This window comes from Scylla paramamosain, chromosome 25 (assembly GCF_035594125.1).
Source record: "Scylla paramamosain isolate STU-SP2022 chromosome 25, ASM3559412v1, whole genome shotgun sequence".
Lineage (NCBI taxonomy): Eukaryota > Metazoa > Arthropoda > Malacostraca > Decapoda > Portunidae > Scylla > Scylla paramamosain.
In genome coordinates this window covers 7,475,304-7,499,612 of record NC_087175.1, presented here as the reverse complement: position 1 = coordinate 7,499,612, position 24,309 = coordinate 7,475,304, and the positions used below count along the sequence as shown (strand labels likewise).

The 24,309-nt window shown below is 37.7% G+C and overlaps 1 protein-coding gene across 5 annotated transcripts in view; it reads left to right on the top strand.

Moving 5' to 3' along the window:
* Positions 1–24,309, top strand: part of LOC135113190 (intermembrane lipid transfer protein VPS13D-like) — a 475,970-nt gene that overhangs the window by 3,328 nt on the left and 448,333 nt on the right. For 4 of the 5 annotated variants that reach the window (XM_064028317.1, XM_064028314.1, XM_064028316.1 and 1 more), the window contains exons 2-8: positions 3,562–3,674; positions 8,015–8,205; positions 9,608–9,790; positions 12,541–12,665; positions 14,293–14,410; positions 17,426–17,808; positions 20,549–20,918. In XM_064028317.1, coding sequence (XP_063884387.1) covers positions 3,578–3,674; positions 8,015–8,205; positions 9,608–9,790; positions 12,541–12,665; positions 14,293–14,410; positions 17,426–17,808; positions 20,549–20,918 — 1,467 coding nt within the window. In that variant the 5' untranslated portion in view covers positions 3,562–3,577. Of the gene's footprint in view, positions 1–3,542; positions 3,675–8,014; positions 8,206–9,607; positions 9,791–12,540; positions 12,666–14,292; positions 14,411–17,425; positions 17,809–20,548; positions 20,919–24,309 lie in introns of all 5 variants that reach the window. The other variant, XM_064028315.1, reaches the window with a different exon arrangement.

Here is a 24,309-nt window from a genome sequence, read left to right as displayed (position 1 = left end):
CTTGAAGAGAGCGGTTATACAAGGGCATAAGAAATTTGAATAAAGAAAAAAAAAAAACATGTAAATGTCAGTTCCCAGAGCAATGACAAATAGAATTGTCAAGTAGCAGAGGATAGCTGTCTTGAAATGACAGGGAGTTCCTGAGAAAGGAATGAATAATTGAGAATACTGGTTAACTCTTGTATTAGAAAGGTGGACAGAATAAGGGTGAGAGAAAGAATGAATTCTTGTGCAATAAAGGTTAGGGAGGAGGGGATGCATGTAGTTAGCAAGATTAGAAGAGCAATTAACATGAAAATAGCAGTGGAAGATAGCAAGAGATACAATATTGTGGTGATGAGAAAGAGGCTGGAAACAGTCAGTTAGAGAAGAGTTGATAAGACGAAAAGCTTTTAATTCCACCTTGTCTAAAAGAGCATTATGAGCGAAATCCCCCATACATGTGAAGCATAATCCATAAATGAACAGATAAGACCCCTATACAGAGTTAGCAGTTGGGGGATTGAAAAAATGGTGGAGATGACACATAACACATAACTTCATAGAAGCTGTTCTAGCTAGATATGAAATGTGAAGTTTCCAGTTTAGAATATAATTAAAGGACAGACCAAGGATGATCAGTGTAGATGAGGGGGACAGTTGAGTGTCACTGAAGAAGAGGGATAGTTATCTGGAAGATTGTGTTGAGTTGATAGATGGAGGAACTGACTTTTTGAGGCATTAAACAATACTAAGATTTCTCTACCCCAATTAGAAATTTCAGAGAGATCAGAAGTCAGGCATTCTGTGGCTTCCCTGTATGAACTGTTTACTTCCTGAAGGGTTGGACATCCACAAAAAGATGTGGAAAAGTGCAGAGTGGTATCATCAGAAGGATGATACCACTCTGCACTGCATCAGAAGGAGCCTAGAGGATCATTGATGAATTGGAAGAGAGTTGGTGACAGGACAGAATCCTAAGGAACATCATGATTAATAGACCTAGGAGAAGAACAGTGGCCATCTACCACAGCAGCAATAGAAAGGTCAGAAAGGAAATTTGAGATGAAGTTAGAGAGAAGGATAGAAGCTGTAGGAGGGTAGTTTGGAAATCAAAGCTTTGTGCCTGACTCCATCATAAGCTTTTGATATTTCTAAGGCAACAGCAAAAGTTTCACCAAAATCCCTAAAAGAGGATGACCAAGACTCAGTAAGGAAAGCCAGAAGATCACCAGTAGAGAGGCCTTGACAGAACCCATATTGGCAATCAGATTGTGAAATGATAGATGTTTAAGAATCTTCCTGTTGAGGATAGATTCAAAAGCTTTAGAGGCAGGAAATTAAGGCAACAGGATGGTAGTTTAAGGGATTAGAGTGGATAGCCTTTTTAGGAAATGGCTGAATGTAGGCAAACTTCCAGCAAGAAGGAAAGGTAGATGTTTGTAGACAAAGTTGGAAGAGCTTGACTAGGCAAGGTACAAGGATGAAAGTACAGTTTTGGAGAACAATAGAAAGGATTCCATCAGGTTCATAAGCCTTCTGAGGGTTAAGGCCATCAAAGGTATTGAAAACATTACTGTGAAGGATCTTAATGGGTAGCATGTAGTCAGATTTGGTATGATTCTGGGTGGAAATATAAAGTGCATGAGATTCAGGTGATGGAAGACTTAAGTAACTTTTGTGGGCTATGTTTGTATCAAGTATAGCACGAGAACAGGGTGTGTTAAACCAAGGTTTGGAAGGTTTAGGTTGAGAGGAAAAGTGAGGAATGTACACCTCCATGCCAGACACTATCACCTCTGTTATGTAGTCAGCACACAGACAAATCTCTGACATGGAACCAGTAGCTTGAAAGTGATACTTAGTTCAGCGTTTATGATTTTCTTCATGATGTTTTCTTTTTCTCGAAGGAGTGTCTTATTCCGAAAAAGGTGGTGGTCATGTTCATTTGTGTGTTGTTATTGCAGAGAAAGGGGGATGAGCTAGTTGTTTCTGTGTACGTGTTGAATTACAGAAACAACTAGCTCATCCCCCTTTCTCTGCAGTAAGAACACACACACTTTTTCGGAAAAAGACTTAAGAATATTACATAAAGCAGATACACAGAGATATTAAAATATTAGAAGCTATTTGTATTAAAGACTTAAAACCTGAATTAAATAACCAATTAACATCATCCCAACTGTACCTTTTATAAACATTTGCTCGGAGCTTTGGCTTCTGAGCTAGTAGTTGATCTAACTCTCACACCACCACCCTCTGTCAGTCCTCACCTTTCTACCAGCAAGTGCACACCAGGTTTGTTTTACTTAGATCTCACTTAGTTTTTCTAACACATCACTATTGCTCTATACATTATCTTTCCTGCTCTTTATTAATTTTTTTAGTTAACAATATGACCCACCATCTTATGTATGTCTGTTTTTTTTTTTACTTTTTTTATGTGTAATTTTTTGCTCTTATTCTGGAAATTATATCTTTTTATATTGCACTAAATAAAGTTATATATATTTAACCTGAAGATGCCTTCTTTGAAGGTGAAATGTTGCAAATAATAAAGTGAAGAAAAGAAAGAACTCTGGATGCTTTTCCTCCTCACCTCTATTGTCTCAGAACTTTGTCATATATATATATATATATATATATATATATATATATATATATATATATATATATATATATATATATATATATATATATATATATATATATATATATGTATATAATTATATATATACATTATATATATATATATATATATATATATATATATATATATATATATATATATATATATATATATATATATATACATTATATATATATATATATATATATATATATATATATATATATATATATATATATATATATATATATATATATATATATATATATATATATATATATATATATATATATATATATATATATATATATATATATATATATATATATATATATATATATATATATATATATATATATATATATATATATATATATATATATATATATATATATATATATATATATATATATATATATATATATATATATATATATATATATATATATATATATATATATATATATATATATATATATATATATATATATATATATATATATATATATATATATATATATATATATATATATATATATATATATATATATATATATATATATATATATATATATATATATATATATATATATATATATATATATATATATATATATATATATATATATATATATATATATATATATATATATATATATATATATATATATATATATATATATATATATATATATATATATATATATATATATATATATATATATATATATATATTCCATCTTGTTTATCTGTCCAACCTATCCTCTCAAGCATGGTGATATAATTTATCTTCACTTTCAGATACTTATGTGACTTCCAAGACATTCATACTTTATCAGTGCTTGCAAGCAAATGCCATGGCAGCTTTTTTTTCAATGTAAGGGAAACAACTTTATAGATTCATTTATTTTTTATATAGGTCACTGAATTGCAGTTTTACCACCTTATTCCAGATCCTCTGCTGGCAAGATGTTGGAGGGATTGGCAACATGGGTTCTCAATAACTACTTGGGAAAGTACCTAGAAAACCTGAACACAGATCAGCTCTCCATTGGCCTCCTTAAAGGTAGAATGTTATTAATGAGTGTGTATATATTCATGTGTGTAATAACATTGTTTCAATGTACAGAGTTTTAGCTACACTTGTGTGATTGTGTCCTTTATTTGCCACAATTAGTTCTTCTTGTCCATTCCAAGTATTTTTATTTCTGTAGGAAAAACTGTACTGTTGAGTTCGGTATCTTGCAGAGTTAGTATCGTAATTAGTGAGATTTAAGTGGGTCGTGTTGCTGATATGCAAAGAACCATTGATTGGTTCATAAAAAGGCCAGTAACAGACCTGCCTCTCCCAGGAAGAATAGGCTAGCCAACCCTCTCCTTCCAGTGGTGCTCCTCATTAATAGTATGTCCTGTAAAGAACCAGTGGGTGGCTTTCTGTGAGCATCTGCAGTGTGGTTTGAGCAGTTCCAAATTTAAACCAGTTTTGTGTTTTTATTTTCTCAATTTTAATTATGTTTGTTGCAACTCACAACTTCATATCTGTACCTTATCTGTCACTCCAATTCCTCTTCAGGATCCCCCAAGGTGGAGGTGCCTCAGGCATTTCACTTCTGCTAATCAGGGGTAAATGAGGAGGTATTCTGATCTTGCATGGAATCACTATTGCATCTGTGTCAGAGACCCATCCCTGTGTGCTGAGCACATAACAGAGGTGATAGTGTCTGACATGGAGGTGTAGATTCCTCACTTTTCTTGCCCTAAACCTTCCAAGTCTTGGTTTATTCCAGCCTGTTCTTGTGCTATATGTGATAGAGAGGTGGCCCACAAATGGTACTAGAGCCTTCCATCATCTTAATCTCAGGCACTTTATATTTCTGCCTGCAATCATCCCAGGTCTGTTCTTCAATTAGTCAAAAGACTCTTTCATCAATAGAAAATGTCAAAATCTTTCTAGACCTAACTTGCCTTATGACTTCTGGCACCTAGCCAAAAACATCTTTGACAACTTTTCTTCATCTTTCCCTTCTTTATTTCAACCTGATGGCACCACTGACATCTCATCTATTTTTATAGCTGAACTCTTCCCTCAAACATTTGCTTAAAACTCTACCTTAGATGATTCAGGGCTTGTTCTTCCCTCTCCTCCATCCCTGACTATTTCATGCCTCCCATTAAGATCTTTTGTAATGATGTTTTCCATTCCCTCACTGACCTTAGCCCTTGGAAGGTTTATGGACCTGATGGGATCCCTCCTTTTGTTCTCTGACACTGTGCCTCAGTGCTTGCACTTTACTTAGATTCTTCCAACTCTGTCCATTAACATCTACCTTTCCTTCCTGCTGGAAGTTTGCCTACATTCAGTCTGTTCCTAATAAGGGTGACTTCTCTAAACCCTCAAACTACTGTCGTATTGTTTTAACAGGAAGATCCTTACTCATGAACATTACAACCTTACATCTGATCTCCACTATGGGTTCTGTTGCTGCCACTCTTCTGAGGACCTGGCTTTCTTTACTTAGTGTTGGTCTTGGTCTTTTAGGAATTTTGGTGAAGCTTTCACTGTTGCCTTAGACATATTAAAAGCATTTGATAGAGTCTCCCTCTATCAACTGTGCACAATTATGATGAAACTGATGATGAAGTCTCAGAGCAAAATCATTAGATACAACTCTCTAAAACTGGAAAATTAATCCTTTTTAAGGGAAAAACTTTCATAGTGATGTGTTATTGATGTTATTGAAGCCTCACCTGAAGAATCTAATTGGCATGGGAAGGTTTTGTGGAGGCATAACTAATGTGTCTATGGATTAAATGATGCAACTAGAGTATGGTATTTAACAGTCAGAACATTTTTGGTCAGATTAGGTTTCATGCTTCTGAAACTTGACCAAGCTAGATTTTATTGATACAGCAATGATTCTTCTGATGCATTTAGATGATTTTATTTTGGGGGTTTTTTGAAGATTGCAAAAATCAAACCTGAGTTTCAAGTAGGATTACAATCATCTGGTGTCTTCAAATAGGTATATTGATTTATAAGTGAGGCAAGATAAAAGGGGGAGGGTAACTCTTGGTCAAGATAAAGTAACTGCAAAAAATGTGTGCAATGTTGCAAATTGCGGCACTGTAGAATCTCTCCATGCTTTATCAGTGATCCTGGCCTTATCCTACTTCTGTTTCTGCCAAATTGTACATCTGGCAGCTCATTGGATTTTATAGGGAGTTTTTATATTTATGTTTCAGTGCTGCCTCAGGCAATGAAGGGAAAGGGTGATAATGTCAGTCTGTCCTCTATCCCCTTTTACATTTTCCCAAATATTTTGCCTTCAAAGCTTCAAGATGCCAAGCAAAAAGGCTAACAACTGAAGATAAGGTGTGTATTCTTGCCTTACATGAAGCAAATGTTGGAATGAAAGAAATGTGTGTGAGGACAGGGTGAGGGAAGTCAGCTGTTTTTTAATTACTTACACATGCAAAGAGCCTTCTACCTGGTGGCATACTACCCTGCAAAACAGTTCCTGGCTGCCCAAGCGAGACTACTACTGCTGCTGACAAGCTGATTAGCTGAGAAGTGATCAGAATTTTATTTATTTTGTTACGTCTTAAATTATCCCCCCCTTTTTTTTGTTACCCCTTAAAATGCCCTGCCTACTTGACCATTCTGCACACTTTCTGTACTTGCTGTAACTGTCTTATAAATGTAAAAACTGTACCCATTAATCCTGACAGAGCTTGAAATAAATAGGATCACTAGTGAATCAGAGCAGGAAACCTTGGAAGTTTGGTTGGACACATTGGTTGGTAAAGTACAAATACTAGGCATGTTGTGAATTATGATGTACTAGGCATGAGCTGTATTAAAAACATGCCCAAAGTAGAAAAACATTATTCAAGGTGGCAAATGCTGAAAATGATGGACTGTCATCCAAGGTTTCCACAGTTAGGAGACCTGAGCAAGATAAAACTGGTGGCCTGTAGTGATGCTTCCCTTGCACATTTGTCTGATGGATATATCAGTGTTGAAGGTTGGTTGAATATTTCTTGGTGAAAATGGAAAGAGCTATCCATTTGCCTGGGAGGCCAAGAAAAATAGAATACATATTAAAAAGTACTTTGACAGCATAAATACTTGCTGCAGATGATGCTGTTGATATGGATTATTATTTTGGAACTGTGTTGCATCATATATTGTTTGATGTGAGTGATAGGAATGTGATTCATATTCACATCTTTGTAGATTTTTTTATTCTTTAGTTGAAGATGTTCACTCTACCAAGAATGTGGATGAAAAAAGGTTGAGAATTGATTTAGCAACACTAAAGTAACTAGTACAAGAAGGATCAGCATTTCATTTAGGTGATTGTGTAAGAAAGAGAGGAATGAACAGTTTCAGGTTGATGAATATTATACAGGAAGGAGAATGGAGCATGTAAAGTATTGATTTCTCTTGTGATGTGTGAGTTTTCCAATAGCCAAGGTAAGTATCTTTGTAAGCCTTTGCTATCCAAGAAAAGAGGAGAAGGAATTTGTTAAGTTAACATGGTTTTGTAGCCTTAATCATGCAGAGCTTATCTGCACAGTCTTCTTTTTTGTGTTCCCTTGGTTGTACGGCAAATGCTGAAATCAGTGTGGTCTGTGGCTAGGCAATGGAGATGTCTCTTGTCTTTCGAGGATAAACCTGTCTAACAATTGTCAGGTGTTATTTAATCATTCTGGCCCATATCTAAGGCAGTGTAGAAAAAGGATATGGGGGCATTGATGGTGAGGCTCTCTGGAATTGAAAAAAAATTCATGGTGCAGGAAGGAAACTTAGAAGGAAGTAAGAGGCAAGTACTTATGTGAGCCTGGAGAGTTATTTATAGGAGCAGTTAGACAGGAATATGTGATGTCACTATGGTTCCTGTTTAAGAGTATGGATGGTTTTATGAGGGAGGTAAAAGCTAAAAATAGGAAGTATTCACACAAGTTGGGATGGACTGTGGTAACAGACTTTGTGCATGACTCTAGTTTCCCTACAAAGAGTGAAAAGGAACTTCAGAAATGTGTGTATGAGATGGGAACTGAATTAGGAAAAAAGTAGAGTTGAGTGTGTCAGCATTGGAAGGGTGTGAGCAGCTCATAGCAGCAGAGAGAATAGAGAAAATGGAAGACTTTAAGTATATAGTCCATTCTAAGTCTGTAATACATTTACATGTGATAGTTATGAAAATGATAAATTTACCAGTGGATGTGTCAGAATTCTTAAGGAAGAGAGAGAATGGGAAGGTAAGTATGTAATATAGTTTTATATACTAAACACATCACAGTAATGTGTGCATTTAGAGATTGAGGCGAGTTTAGGATTTGTTACTGGTGTGTGTGTATTGGTTAAGTGTACATACTTACCTCTCCTTATCTGCTACACAGGGGAAGTAGAGCTGGAAAATGTACCACTCCGGAAGGATGCATTGCGACACCTGGACATGCCCATGGAGGTGCTGGCGGGCTTTGTGGGTCGTGTCAAGCTGCAGATCCCTGTGTCCCGCCTGCGCTCTGAGCCATGGGTGATTAAATTTGAGCAGCTTTACTTAGTGGCTGGGCCCATCAAGTTGGAGGAGGTATGTGGGTTCTTTGTTGTGTTAGATTACATTATAAATCAAATGATCAGAGTATGGGGTATAATTTGCTTACTGGGACCTATAGAGAAGGCTGAAAGTAAAATGCATGTTTTTGCTAATCCTATGTGAAGGATTAGGTAATAGCATCCCACTTTTTTATTTATTATTTTTTTACATGTGAGGAGGCAGGGTAAGGGTACAAAAATAAGTTAAAAAGGAGGGAACTACACTGGAACCTCAGTTACCAAATGCCTCTGTTTTTTAACATATCGGTTTTCGAACAAAATTTTGAACTCATAATTGCTTTGCTTGCTGTACCACAATTCAGTTCTCGGACAAAGTTACTTGATTTCAAATATTAAAAGACAAAACAAAAGCTAATTTATAGTTTCTATAAATATTTCTTTCATTTTTATGTATTTGGAGGAGACACAGTGGGTAAGACAGTAATTCAATCTTTAAATAAGTTAAATGTGATCCTGTTGAAGAGTCTTAATGTAAACAAACAGTTTTCAACACTCAGAAATAATCCCGAGCCACAGTTTTCGGTGCTCAGGAATAAACCCAACTATGGCTCTCCCGATGATCCCCAACGCTATCACTTTGCACAACAGCATTTTCCTAGTAGCTTTTCTCAGCACCAAGATGTCTAATTCTTATTATCACCTTCATTTTGGAAGTGAGTGGCTGCTCCTCTCTGTGTCATTTTGTAAGGCTTCCCTCACTAGATCAGTGACAAAGAGAATATCTGCTCAGTCTGAACAATATCTTCTGATGAGTCCCATGTCACTAAGTTAATTCAGTATGTCCTTTCTGGATAAATAATTTCTGAGCTGGAGATGTTGTGGAATGGCCATTTTGGCAATGGGGGCATCTGTCATAAGCTGGTAAGACAGGGTGGACTGGTGTCTGAAAGCAGATTTTTCCATTTCCCATTGATTCCTATGAAAAGTTGTTTTGGTTCCTGAACATTATGGATTTCGAACAGCTTTCAGGAAAGAATTAAGTTCAAGAACCGAGGTTCCGCTGTATGGGGGAAGAATTGAAAGTTGTCCAGTCTAGTCTTAGAGATGCAGGGATATTTTAGGACTGTATAATTTCTATATGTATACTGGTCTTGATGTTCCATAAAAATTTCATGGGAAAGGAATGAATAATAATTTTTTTTATTTTTTCATTTAGAAATGAAAGGCCCCTTTAAACACTTGTTATTGAGATATGAAGGAAGCAGTTAAAATAGACATGGGGTAGAGTAGGCAGCAGGCTTGCAACATCTTCCTTCAATGTGTGTACACCCTCAGGGAATGTTACAACTGCATTAGCAGATGTCTGTCACTCATTCCTACCTATTTTCCACTCTGGAAAGTGCTTCACATTCTCTATGCTTTGTTCCTTGCTACAGTTTGATGAAGAGGCTGAGGCAGCAGCAGCACAGGCTCGAAAAATCAGTCAACTAGATGCACTGGAGGCTGCCTGGCGGGCTGACCAGGAAGCATGTCATGAGGCTTCCCACTATGCCCACTCGTACTCCTCTTGGCTCAGCTATGGCACTTCCTTCATGACCAACATTATTGAAAATATTCAGGTAAGAGAGAGATAAAGACAGAGACAGTTAAAAAGACAAACAACAAGTTGTATTGAAATAAACTTTTGAGCAGAAATTGTATTGTTTTGTTTGATTTGCCCAGAATGATTTTATTTGATTTTTTGTATGAAGTGACCCTCAATTTTTGCATGAAAAGAGTGAGAAAATTAAATCAACTTTTGAGCAGAATTAATGTTTTGTTTGACTTAATTTGCCAAAGGTGATTGTAATTAATTTTTGTATGGAGTGACCATCAATTTTTATTTATTTTTTTTGTTATAACTATTTACTTTATCCATATGTTGTGTGTCTTACACTGTGTGAGTTAATATTTTAAAAACAAACTAAAATACATTTATTGCATATAGTGTCATGTTTGTGTACTTCTGTGCATTTTATTAGGGAGGGGATTCATAACTTTCTCTAGATTCTCAAAGAGGTTTGTGGTTCAAAAAAGGTTAATAACCCATTCCCTAAGGGAAAGTAAGCTATCCATCTTGAAGCTTCAAAGATAAAAATATTTAAAAAATGCAACGATGTTTGGCAAATTAAATAAAACAAAATTTAATTCTGCAAAAAAAAAAATTTTATTTTCTCACTTTTTTATGTAAAAAATGAGTCACTTCACATAAAAAATAAAAGATAATTTTGTGCAAATTAAACGAAACAATACAATTTCTGATCAAAAGTTTATTTCAGTGAGTTGTTGTTTGGCTTCCATAAGATGAATTTGTGGAATGGTCTTTGACAAGGTAACACAAATGTCATCCTTGACATGCAATCAATTTTGACTTTTTGTTTTGATAGAAATAGGTGCTGAGAATCTTGACTCACAAAGATATGTAGAAGCAAATGGAATTAGAGCACCTGCAGCTTGCTACACCAGATGAGGGCAGGCTTATGTTAATGCACACAACAAAATTCTTCAAGGCTCCTTGAGCTGATTTCATTTTATAACATTTCCTTTGACTTCAGATCAGTGAGGTCATCTTTGGCAGTCTTTATCACTGATGCCGTCTATGTTGAGAAGTATATGAAAATACAGTATTTCCCTGCTATTTGTGGGGCTTACGTTCCAAGCCTCCCTGTGATTAGCAAAAATCTGTAAATCCTGGACATGACTCCTACAAGGCTCAGAAATACCTATGCTTATAGCACAATAAAATATATGTCTCACACTTATTAAGTGCAAGGCAAAAGCAAGCTTCATTAAACTCATTGTGGCAGAATCAGCAGTGGAACACACACAGGTGGCAAGCTACTGGAGCAATCACTTGGCTTTCTTCCTCCTCTTGTGACCACAACTTGCCCACCCCAAGAGAAAATAAAGGCACTGTCACAGGAATCAGTTTCTCGAGAATTTTGTACTGAGATTCAGTCAGCAACATTTCGTGGGAAACTTGGTGGAATATTCCATGAAATCTTGACCAGCAACATGTCAGTTATTTCCTCTTGAGGTCAGCAACTTGTGGTCAGAAGAAGAGGAAAAAGAAGGTCAGCTGATTGCTCCAGTAGTTTGTCACGTGTGTGTTTTCCTCTGCTGAGTCTACTACAAAGAATTCAATGGAGATTGCATTTAATTACTTTGCTTTTAATATTACCTTGCCTTTAATATTACCCTGCTTATCATTTCATGATTTGAGGTTGAGGTTAGGGTTAATAAACCAATGTGGGCCCAGAGGGAGGCTTGCCACTTCAAATTAAGGCATTACTTTGGAGCTCTATCTTCCCAAAAAAGTTTTTTTTTCTTATTTGATCTGTGAATATGCAAACCCATGAATGCTGAACTGCAAATAGGTGGGAAAACACTATATTCCAAAGCTGTGATAAACCGTATAAAATGAAGGAATAAGCATATAATGTGGTGTGGCACAAGATGCTGGTTGTGCTAACGACAATGTTTTCAAGTAGTGGCAGGATGTGTTTAATTTCTTTCATTGGGGGAAGCACTCTAGAAGTCAAAACCTGATGATGATAACAATTTTACATTATGTACAGTAGCGTCACATGACAACCTGCAGACTTACTAGCTTTCTTCAGTAAGAAAAATACATAACATGTATATGCTTACAAAACTATAACAACTTCATACAAAATTGCAGTGAATATAAATGTTGAATTTCCATCTGGCATTCACAGACACTGAAATCCATCAATCCCAGGCTAAAAGCCCCCAGGTTTAATAGTATTATTATTTTTTTATTGATATTTAGTTATATTTTATTCTGGGGTTGTTTTGGAGTTTTGTATTTACCTACTATATAAACAAGATGAGAATTTTAGTAACTTCAGATTAATATTACTGTACTGGTTAGAGACTTAGATCTTATCAATACTTTTTTCTTTGCTTGTTTTTTCTTTCTATCTAGCACGTTTTAATTTCCTGGTCATCATCCTTCTTCCTTTTCTTGCAGATCACATTGACAACCTTATTCCCTTCATGTTCTGAATGACATTCTCATGAAGTACAGTAGTGTCCTCCCTTTTTCAGCTTAAATCTCTGTTGAGGATCGCTGTTTCTACTGGACCTTTTCCAATTGCTTGAGCCATTCGTCAGCATCTTTCCCTTCTCTCTTTATCTTTTCCTCTCTCTCTCTCTCTCTCTCTCTCTCTCTCTCTCTCTCTCTCTCTCTCTCTCTCTCTCTCTCTCTCTCTCTCTCTCTCTCTCTCTCTCTCTCTCTCTCTCTCTCTCTCTCTCTCTCTCTCTCACCACCAGCAACATTCCTTACTCATTCTCTGTTTTCTCTCAGCTCAAGATCCGAGATGTCCATCTTCGCTATGAGGATGACCGCTGCATTCCCAACCAGGTGTTTGCTTGTGGTCTCACAATCGATTCCCTTGCCCTGCAAAGCTCAGATGAACAGTGGAGACCCCGGTAAGACATTCAGGAACACCTTTGTTAAACATTTATTTTTACATGCTGTAATTTGAGTTTAATAAAATGTGCACATGGATTTAGTTAGTCTGAAAATGTAAGTTATGGGGGAGTATCGTTATACTATGTTCCTTTTGACAAGGTACCCCATCAAAGGCTCCTGAGAAAGGTTAGGGCACACGGGATAGATGGGAAGGTGTTAGGCTGGATAGGGTCATGGCTTAGTGACAGGCAACAGAGAGTGGTAATAAACGGCTCGAAATCCGAGTGGGGTCATGTAATTAGTGGGGTGCCACAGGGATCAGTATTAGGGGCCATTGTTATTTCTAATGTATATCAATGACTTGGATAGTGGAATTAGTAGTGATGTTAGTAAATTTGTGGATGACACAAAGATAGGTAGATTAGTTAGGTCAGAATCAGATGCCATCGCCTTGCAGGCAGACTTAGATAGAATGAAAGAATGGACAGATAGATAGCAAATGCAATTTAATATCAATAAATGCAAAGTGCTTAGCGTAGGTAGAGGAAACCCACACAATAGGTACACATTAGACAATCAAACTCTGGTAGGTACAGGGTACGAGAAAAATTTAGGAGTTATAGTTAGCTCTGAACTCCGTCTAGGGAAACAATGCATAGAAGCCAGAAACAAGGCAAATAGGGTACTAGGATTCATTTTTAGGAGTGTTAAAAGTAGAAGGCCGGGAGTAATATTAAAGTTATACTTGGCGCTGGTCAGACCTCATCTAGACTACGCGGTGCAGTTCTGGTCCCCACATTACAGGAAAGATATAGGTCTATTAGAATCAGTACAGAGGAGAATGACTAAAAGGATACAGGGGATGAGGAGTATTCCTTACGAGGCGAGGTTGAAGCTGTTAAATTTACATTCTTTAGAGAGACGTAGGTTAAGAGGGGACCTGATAGAAGTCTTTAAGTGGTATAAGGGTTATAACAAGGGAGATGTAAGCAAAATTCTTAGGATCAGCAACCAGGGTAGAACAAGAAATAACGGGTTCAAGCTTAAAAAATTTAGGTTTAGGAAGGAGATAGGAAAAAACTGGTTCTCAAATAGAGTGGTAGATGAGTGGAACGGACTCAGTAATCATGTAGTTAGTGCTAGGACACTAGAGAGCTTTAAGAGAAGATTAGACAAGTTTATGGATGGGGATAGCAGATGGAAATAGGTAGGTGTGTTTCATACAGGACTGCCACGTGTAAGCCTGGTCGCTTCTTGCACCTTCCCTTATTTCTTATGTTCTTATGTTTGGCTTAGGAAGGTCATGTAGTTAGTCTCAGCTATTTATGAAGTTATCAAAATACGTAAAGAGATTCTTTCAATGCCCAGGTGATGTAAGTACAGGATTGGTTATCTTATATTCGCTCAGTATAGGAAAGGAAGATTAAACATTTCAAAAAATTTTCACATTTCCATGTCACTACATCATTGTCCTCTAACTCTAACATTTTGTCAGTGGCAGCCAAAACCAGCTCTTACACTTGTTTTATCCTAGACATTCTTTGAAAATCATTTAAAAATATTTGATGAAAATTAATTATAAGACATTCCCAAAATAATTCTGAATAATTGAGACTGTTTAAAGAAATTACATTGATCTGTCAGATATGTATTTGGAAGTGCCTCAAAGATGGCCTATAAGTTGCTGGAGCTGACCAACATGGGTCTCTACTGGGACACCTCTGCTTCTCTCTACAGTGACAAGCCTCTGGCAGAACTAACGGTGAGGAGAGAGAGAGAGAGAGAGAGAGAGAGAGAGAGAGAGAGAGAGAGAGAGAGAGAGAGAGAGAGAGAGAGAGAGAGAACCTTCCTTCCTTCCTTGCAGAATTTTATCTTGTAACTCTCTCTGTTTCCATGCATTGGATGGAGCATGATTATATATTATTTTCTTCCTTCAGCTATCCATTTAACCTGACCTGACACTGTTTTTGGCACTCAGTTTTTATTATATATATATATATATATATATATATATATATATATATATATATATATATATATATATATATATATATATATATATATATATATATATATATATATATATATATATATATATATATATATATATATATATATATATATATATATATATATATAGTAAATAAATTACAGTAAAAGTCCCATAATCCAAATGCAGGGGAATGAGTCATTTGAATTTGTGAAAAATTGAGAGTATAGGGTAAGACCCTGCAGCTCATAGGTAATAGGTGCAGTCACCCCTTAATACTCATGGGAATTAGGTAATAGACATTTGTAAATGTTGAAAATCTCTATATCTTCAACTGCTCTTAGAAATATCCCTGAAGCCCCATTTCCTTATACAGTAGACTTCCTGCATTTGCTTTGTTCAGAAAATCTAGTGCTAAAGTTACATCGTTAAACTCATAGTATTTAAAACACTGAGGAAATGCTTATTTGTTCTGGCACCTATGGGGAAGTTGACAGTTTTTCCACTTGAATCACTTTTAATGTCAAATACCCTTAGAATTGTTGAATGAGTGTCTTAATGTGACAAGATTGCATATTTCACAATACAAAAAGGGTTGCTGTATTGAAACTATCAATTCATAATTGACAAATAACAAAGCAACACATGAAAGTAACTCCATTCTGAAGCCAATAATATGTAAAGTTTATGAACAGAAAGAACAAATCAAATCAATCACTATATTCTCTTTCATGGGTCTATGTATAATTAGCATTTGTATTGATTTATAGTGACACATTAGTGTTGTTGTCTGTGGAATATGTTAGCATTGATTTGGAGCCAGTAGAGTTGTAGAGTGAGAGGCACATCAATATGAAATGTATGCATTCCTGATTTTCTCCTTATTTCTTGTATGAATCAGTAATTATGCTCTGAGAAAGGAAGCAGAATGGTTAGATTTACATTACAACAAAAAAAAATAGTATAAAACCTCTGAACACAAATTGTTCAAGCAGGCAGTTCATATTCTACAAATTGGGAAATTCACTATGGGTTAAGTTGCTGGTGATCAGCTGTTTTAATGTAGGGATCAGTCAATGCTCCCACAGTTCTCTAGAGATACACATTCTAAATCCACCTCCTGTGATGCATCCTGATGTACTGTACCTGTATGGTACAAAACATTAACCTCAGGTGTTCATGCTAGCAGTATTCACGAGATCTGATGATGCATACTTTACAGAATGGTTGTTATAAGCTAAATACTCGCAACTAGGCTCTCATTGTTTTTCACATTTATTTCTAGTCTCCTACTACATGTTTAGCTTAAAACATTTTTCCACTGGTTTTTACCGAGACTAGTGATTTATCTGCCAAATCCCCCAAAAAACTCGAGCAATTATTATTTGTGCTGTCAGGATATTGTGATGGCCAAAACTGTGCTGAGATGAAGTGCCCGGCCGATATCAGACACTTTGACTTCTCCAAAAACACCTAAAAAACCTGAGGCAGGAGATATGATTTTGCAGTGTTGTCAAATCCAGGTCTATACATGTGCTGTGGTTGATTTCACGAACATATTACAAAAGAACCAAATTGTGAAAGGATGGGTTGCATTTCCCAAGAAGAAAATGGCAACTCAGGAAAGACATTGGGAGATAGTCTTCACCAGTATTCTGTCATGATTTGGCACCAAAACATGGCTGTTTCCTTCATATTTGCCAGGATTCATACTGTTATGTTAATCGTTTAATTTAAATAGATAAAGTAAACTTATATGGAGAGGAAAAAATAGCATTCATCCCAAGGTGATGATACATCTCAAACCTGAGATAATATGTGCAGTATCAGACTCATTTTGCCACATTTCTTGCTCTCTGCTTGGTGATGGTTGCTAAAAATGTTCATAATTTTTTTATTAGTTGGTTTGATAAGAGAAAATGATGTAAAGATTTTTTCTCTAGTTGACTGCCTTTTATTTGTAAAATTCAGTTGGCTGGTGAATCTGGCAGTTCTCCAGACCATAGAAAATATCCCAATTTGTAATCAGCAAGAAAAGTTTCCAAGGATATTTAGTGACATTTTACACAAGTGGAAATTTTTATAAGTTGGCAAAAGCTGATCCCCTATTATGCTAACTCGTGGCATAATGGCTCTCCAGCTTGATGAATGCTCAGAATCCTTTTGTCGAGCACCTCATGTACTGTTGCTGTTGATAATGCTTACAAATAAGTCTGGAAACCAAGAAATATGGTAGTTTAAATTTTTAGAATTTTTGCCATCCTTTTCAAAATACTGGATTGGTGGACAATTTTAAATTGCATGGTATTGGATCAAGGGACTTTTGCTGTATGTAACTTTTTCTTTCCAGAAATTATCATGTAACTTACCCATAACATTTTTTAGTAATGTTCTTACTCAGACAGCACTAATTTAATTTTTTTCAAACTACAAATTTACCAGATATATGCATATAACCTTATTTATCATTTGTCAGCCACTAGCTAACATGCATTATCAAGACTTTCATCATCATCAGAGTAGTTTATGTCAATATTCCTTACAATTTGCGTGCATAGTTGATGTTCCCCCACATCTAATCTATAGACAAAACTCGCCTATCTATCTACCATTTAAAGCTTCAAATACTTTTCTCTCTGCCTCTAACACTATCTGCATCCCAGCTCTCTTTTCTATGAAATGAATTTGCATGAGGTCTGACTTAGGCATCATTATTTGAAATTTTTAGGACACACATTTGCATAGATTACAGTGACACCCTAGTAAAACTTAACTTTATCTTCACAGACCCTTATGTTGTCTGGCATTGAAAAACGTGACCATGAATACCTGTTATCCCCGGTGAGTGCCACGGCCTGTGTTAAACGTAACCTGTGTGAAGCTCCCCTGCGCTCCCGCTCCAATCCACGCATCAGCTGTGACCTCAGGCTGGACAAGTTTCCCCTCAACCTTGACGAGACACAGTACCGCCAGCTGGTGCGTTGGAGTCGTGAGTATGACCGTCTTGATCTTGCCCGCCACTACCGCAAGTGGCGGCCAGCTGTCCCAGTACGAGAGAATGTACAAGAATGGTGGCAATTTCCAATCCAGTGCCATCTGGAGCGTATTCACCGCACCCATGCTGGTAGGACCTGGCCAGCCACTTTGCAAAGGGCCAGGGATATTGTGAGGTAAGTTTGTCACAGTTAATGACTTAGCCTCTAACCAGGGAGCTTGTACAAGTGAGAAGGCTTGATAAAAGGCTTTGGCTTTGTGATGTGGGCTAACCTAATTTTATTCAGGAATATTGTAAGGAATGTTTTGGAGGGATTTGCAAGTGTAGGGTCTGAAAATGAGTTGTGTTAATTCCTGACTATCAGGAATCCAGACAGAACCATTGCCTCGAGGTGCAGTTTACCAGTAAACATTGTCTTTTCTTCCTATTACCACTCTTCTTTAAATTCTTGACATAGAGTAACGTAACAAAACCACAAAAAAACTGCATGTGTTTGTATGTGAATTGGTTTTCTTGTCAGATGGAAAAAGATACAAGAGAGTGGATGTACAGGGTTGTGAAGGTAGTATATAAAATCAAACTGGATAATCATGAAAAAAAGTGTGAAGAACCCTGCATCACAGGACACATACTAGAGTATCCTCCTTATAGGAGGAGGCAGTAGACACCTCCCGAAACGATAATTACTCCCAGTGAGGTCTAAAGCACTGTTCAGGGGGTGCTGTGAACTTATCATTAAACCCAGCTGTGACCTCACTGGATATTTCCCTTTGTGTCTCACAACACAAGCGGGCAGTCACAGCCTGCCCTCTAAAGACAACTCTCTTCCTCCACACAAAACTACAAGCACCTAATAACACACACACCCTTCACCCAAAAATTTCAAAATTATCATGGCGACTTCTACACCAGCCCGGAGTCCCCATCTGGGGAGGGGACCATAAATGTCCTCAGATCGGACTGCCTTTCTGTCGACAACCCTAAGTGTCCTGACACCCCCCTCAACTTTTTCTTCATTAACTTCTGTAACATTCGCTGTCTAAGATCAAACTTTCAATCTGTAGAACACCACCTCTCCTCTTCTAAACCTCATCTTCTTTTCCTCACTGAAACTCAGGTGTCTGAGGCAACTGACAGTAGCCCCTTTTCTGTTTCCTCCTACTTTTCCTATCCTCATTTTCGATCCAAAGCTGGATGTTGCATTTATGTGTGCAATGACTTGACCTGCTCTCGTGCCCACGCTCTTGAATTATCCGAGTTTTCCACCATCTGGCTACGACTACAGAGTCACTCTCAAACTAAATTTATCTATGCTGTATACCTCTCACCTAACTCCTCTGACTATAAGAAATTCTTTGACTGCTTAACTTCCAAAGTGGAGCACATTCTGACTCTTCCCTTTTGCAGAGATCTCCATTCTTGGAGACTTCAATGTTCACCACCAGCTTTGGCTTTTCTCTCCCTTCACTGACCATCCTGGTAAACTAGCCTTCAACTTTGCTATCCTCCACGACCTAGAGCAATTGATGCAACACCCTACTCGTATTCCTGACCATCTTGGAGATACGCCCAACATTCTTGACCTTTTCCTGACCTCTAATCCTTCTGCTTATGCTGTCACCCTTTCTTCTCCGTTGGGCTCCTCCGATCACAATCTCATATCTGTATCTTGTTCTATCGCTCCAGTCCCTCCTCAGGATCCCCCTAAGTGAAGGTGCCTCTGGTGTTTTGCCTCTGCTAGTTGGGGGGACCTGAGGAGGTATTTTGCTGATTTTCCTTGGAATGACTAGTGCTTCCGTGTCAGAGACCCGTCTTTGTCTGCTGAGTGCATAACAGAGGTGATAGTATCTGGCATGGAGGTGTACATTCCTCACTCTTTTTCTCGTCTTAAACCTTCTAAACCTTGGTTTAAAACAGCTTGTTCTGATGCTATACATGATAGAGAGGTGGCCCACAAAAGGTACTTAAGCTTTCCATCACCAGAATCTCCTGCACTTTATATTTCTGCCTGGAACCATGCCAAGTCTGTTCTCCAACTAGCCAAAAACTCCTTCATTAACAGAAAGTGTCAAAACCTTTCAAGATCTAACTCCCCTCATGAGTTCTGGCATCTAGTCAAAAATATCTCCAATAACTTTGCTTCTTCTTCCTTCCCTCCTTTATTTCAATCAGATGGCACCATTGTTATCACATTTATTTCTAAAGCTGAACTCTTCACTCAAACTTTTGCTAAAAACTTTACCTTGGATGATTCTGGGCTTGTTCCTCCCTCTCCTCCACCTTCTGACTACTTCATGCTACCTATTAAAATTCTTTGCAATGATGTTTTCCATGCCCTTGCTGGCCTAAACCCTCAGAAGGCTTATGGACCTGATGGGGTCCCTCCTCTTGTTCTCCAAAACTGTGCCTCTGTGCTTGCACCTTGCATAGTCAAACTCTTTCAGCTCTGTCTGTCAACATCTAACTTTCCTTCTTGCTGGAAGTTTGCCTATATTCAGCCTGTTCCTAAAAAGGGTGACCGTTCTAATCCCTCAAACTACTGTCCTATTGCTTTAATTTCCTGCCTATCTAAAGTTTTTAAATCTATCCTCAACAGGAAGATTCTTAAACACCTATCATTTCACAACCTTCTATCTGATCGCCAGTATGGGTTCTGTCAAGGCCGCTCTACTGGTGATCTTTTGGCTTTCCTTACTGAGTCTTGGTCATCCTCTTTTAAAGATTTTCATGAAAATTTTGCTGTTGCCTTGGACATCTTGCTAGTGAGGAAAAGATTCTTACCAATCATTTTATGCATACTTTGGTTGTGCAGCATACTTAGTCTCTCTACAGCTAGGCTTGACAAGCAGGACTGACTTACTAATAGAAGATCTATTTTGCTGCCACATTTGATCTGAAAAATTGTTCAATGGCAGGTATGTTGAGGTATACTGTGAGCATCTGAAGCAGCCAGCTACAGTGCCAGCAGAACACAAAGCCCAGAAGCTGAGATTAGAGCAAGCCTTGGGTTTTGGGGAGTTGTGTGCACTACGAGAAGTGGCCATGGCTAGAGTGGGTAGGGAAATGAAGGCCAGGCAAGACAAAGACATCCAGCCTTCTGCCTCACTCTCCACCTCTCCAACATATAGTGGGGAGGGGATTCTTCAGCGCTGGTTTCCTACCTGGGGAGGGTGGTACACCTCTGAGCCAGCCATGGACACAGAGGAAACCAACAAAGAAGAGGAATTGGATCCAACAGCTAAAGAATGCCCTCCTCCCAAGACAGATCCTTCAGGGACTGAAGAGGTGTGTATTTACCTAGAAGTTTTACTCAGCTGTGACATGTAGATGAAGAGTTATGCTTGTGCTGTCCCTTCTCTCTATCAACTACTGTCACTGAGTCTGGTCTTTAAATTTATGTGTTGTCCTTATGTCAGTCACTTCCTTTACAAATAAATTCCTGGCTTTCACTGTTCTCAGTGGAAAACAGTTCATGATATCTCTTCTGCACCTACCCCCTTTAATTTTCTTTCCCTTTCTTCTTGTGCTCCTTGTGTCCCATATCATGATCTCTACCCAGTATCTCCATTTTCTTCATGACTCTACACCTTCTTTGTTCCAGTGATTAGAGACAGTCTTGATAGTCTCATCATAGCCAGATTTCTTAGGCTGGGAGCCATATTTGTTGTAGTTCTTTGTATTCTCTCCAGTTTTCTTATATTTTTATTTGTACTTGGCAGTCACACTGCCACTGCAAACTCTCATCCAGGATGAATCATGTATATAATTGACTTCTTGACTATCTCCTCATTCAGATACGTAAATGCCACTTTCTTAGTCAAATGTATCTATGTGTTAAAAAAAGTCCATTATAATCATTATGGCTAGTTTGGTAGGATATGGTGTGCACTGAATGCTCAGTCAGGGTTCAAACCCAGCAATACCTTTAATTAAATTCTATGTTTTAACTCCTTGATCCCCAAGATGTATACATGCAGGTCATTGCAGTGCAGTGAGACTGCCCATGACATACACATATATGTTGTCTCACATTAGAAATTTTCCACTCAGTGGTACATGGTTGTGGGAGGGTTTTCTGAATTTGGTACAACTCAATGGGATCTCAAGAAGGTCCCCTCATTAAGCAAGTTTCATCCACTCACAAATCGGGGAACAAACTGGGCAGGACGAGGAAGTAGGCATTTGCCGAAATGATAATTACTCCCAGTGAGGTCCAAACCACTAGATCAGAGGCTGCTGTGAACTTATCATTAAAACCAGCTGTGACCTCACTGAATGTTTCCCTTTGTGTCTCACAACACAAGGGGGCTGTCACAGCCTGCCCTCTAAAGACAACTCTGTTCCTTCACACAAAACTACAAGCACCCAATTACACACACACCCTTCACTCAAAATTATCATGGCAACTCCTACACCAGCCTCGGAGTCCCCATCTGGGGAGGGAACCACAAATCTCCTCAGGTCGGACTGCTCTTCTGGTATTGACCCTAAGTGTTTTGTCACCCCCCCTCAATTTTTCTTCATTAACTTCTACAACATTCGTGGTCTTAGATATAATTTTCAATCTTTAGAAAACCACCTCTCCTCTACTAGACCTCATTATCTTTTCCTCACTGAAACACAGGTATCTGAGGCAACCCGACAGTAGCCCCTTTTCTGTTCCCTCCTACTTTCTCTATCCTTATTTTCAATGCAAAGCTGGATGTTGTTTTAATATGTACAATGACTTAACCTTCTCTTGTGCCCACATTCTTGAATCTTCTGAGTTTTCCACCATCTGGCTATGAATGACTACAGAGTCACTCACAAACTAAATCTATCTGTGCTATACACCTCTTACCTAAGTCCTCTGACTATAAGAAATTCTTTGACTATCTAACTTCCAAAGTGGAGTACATTCTGACTCTCTTCCCTTTTGTGGAGGTCTCCATTCTTGGAGACTTCATTGTTCACCACCAGCTTTGGCTTTCCTCTCCCTTCACTGACCATCTTGGTGAACTAGCCTTCAACTTTGCTATCCTCCTTGACCTAGAGCAATGGGGAGTTTTCGGAACTAAACTGCTAGATGTCGTTGCTGCTCATCTAACTGTAGGAAAGAGAGCTAAAATATTGTTGTAGTAAATCCCAGGCGCGTAAAGATGCATAGAACATTGATCATCATGATACTATTGAAATGATGTATCGACTTTTCAATATCCGGTATGGATAATATTGAGAGAATGTGGTCAAATTAATTATTTTTTTTGTGTGATTACCAAGTAAACTGCTAGCATTATCTTAAATAAAGCATATTACAAGTATAAAAACTATTGATTTGGACAATGAAAAAATAAAAAATCACACTATACTATATAGTATGGCACAACCTACTCAGTAACATCGTGATATATGGCTCTGTTTTTTTTTTTTGTGGGAATTTTAGCATCCCTCTCATGAAGCGAGCGACAAGGCAAAGTAATTGAGAACCAAAACAAACATCTCTCAGGGGATCCTGCTGTTGCTGTAGTGTCCAGCTACCGTAATCCATTGCTTAGGGCGCAGTGGAGATGGGCACCGCAGCAACATTCAACTTCTTATCCAACAACGTGTTTTTTTAAGTTCAACCAGTGCGGCCGAGTCAGGTGTTTGTTTTGTTTAGAGATACAGCATTACTATTGCCAGGACACTCAAGTTGCCAATTTTTTTATTAAAATTGCCATTTCCGTAAACTAGGAAGGAGATCTATGTAATTTGGACTTTTGACTGTCACAGACATGTTGCCTTTATGTTTACTGTCATCTAGATTAAGACGTTTCCAATCAAGAGTGTATTCATTTGGAAATCTTAAGATGACCATATAAATCTAATTGCCGATTCACTAGAAAATCAACTTATATACATTTGTTCATGAAGAGTTTGATTTTACTTGAGTTACTACTTAGAAGGGATTACGTAGAAGAATATATTATATAAACCCATTGCATCTTCATGTAAATAGGATAACACTGTAGGTATATCTGATATTGCTTGTATGTGAGAGAAGAGTTTGTGTCTGTGCTGCCACCTGGTGACAACCACTAGTTCTGAAAACTCCCCATTGGTGCAACAACCTACTCATATTCCTGACTGTCTTGGAGATACACCCAACATTCTTTACCTTTTCCTAACCTCTAATCCTTCTGCTTATGCTGTTACCCTCTCTTCTCTGTTGGGCTCCTCCAATCATGATCTCATATCTGTATCTTGTCCTGTTGCTCCAATCCCTCCTCAGGATCCCCCTAAGCAGAGGTGCCTCTGGCATTTTGCCTCTGCTAGCTGGGGGGGACCTGAGGAGATATTTTATTGATTTTCCTTGGAATGACTACTGCTTCCGTGTCAGAGACCTGTCTCTGTGTGCCGAGTACATAACAGAGTCTGGCATGGAGGCATACATTCCTCACTCCTTTTCTCAACCTAAATCTTCAAAACCTTGGTGTAACACAGCCTGTTCTTGTGCTCTACATGATAGAGAGGTGGCCCACAAAAGGTACTTGAGCTTTCCATCACCAGAATTTCATGCACTTTATATTTTTGCCTGGAACCATGCCAAATCTGTTCTCCAACTAGCCAAAAACTCCTTCATTAATAGAGTGTCAAAATCTTTTAAGTTCTAACTTCCCTCGTGACTTTTGGCATCTAGCCAAAAATATCTCCAATA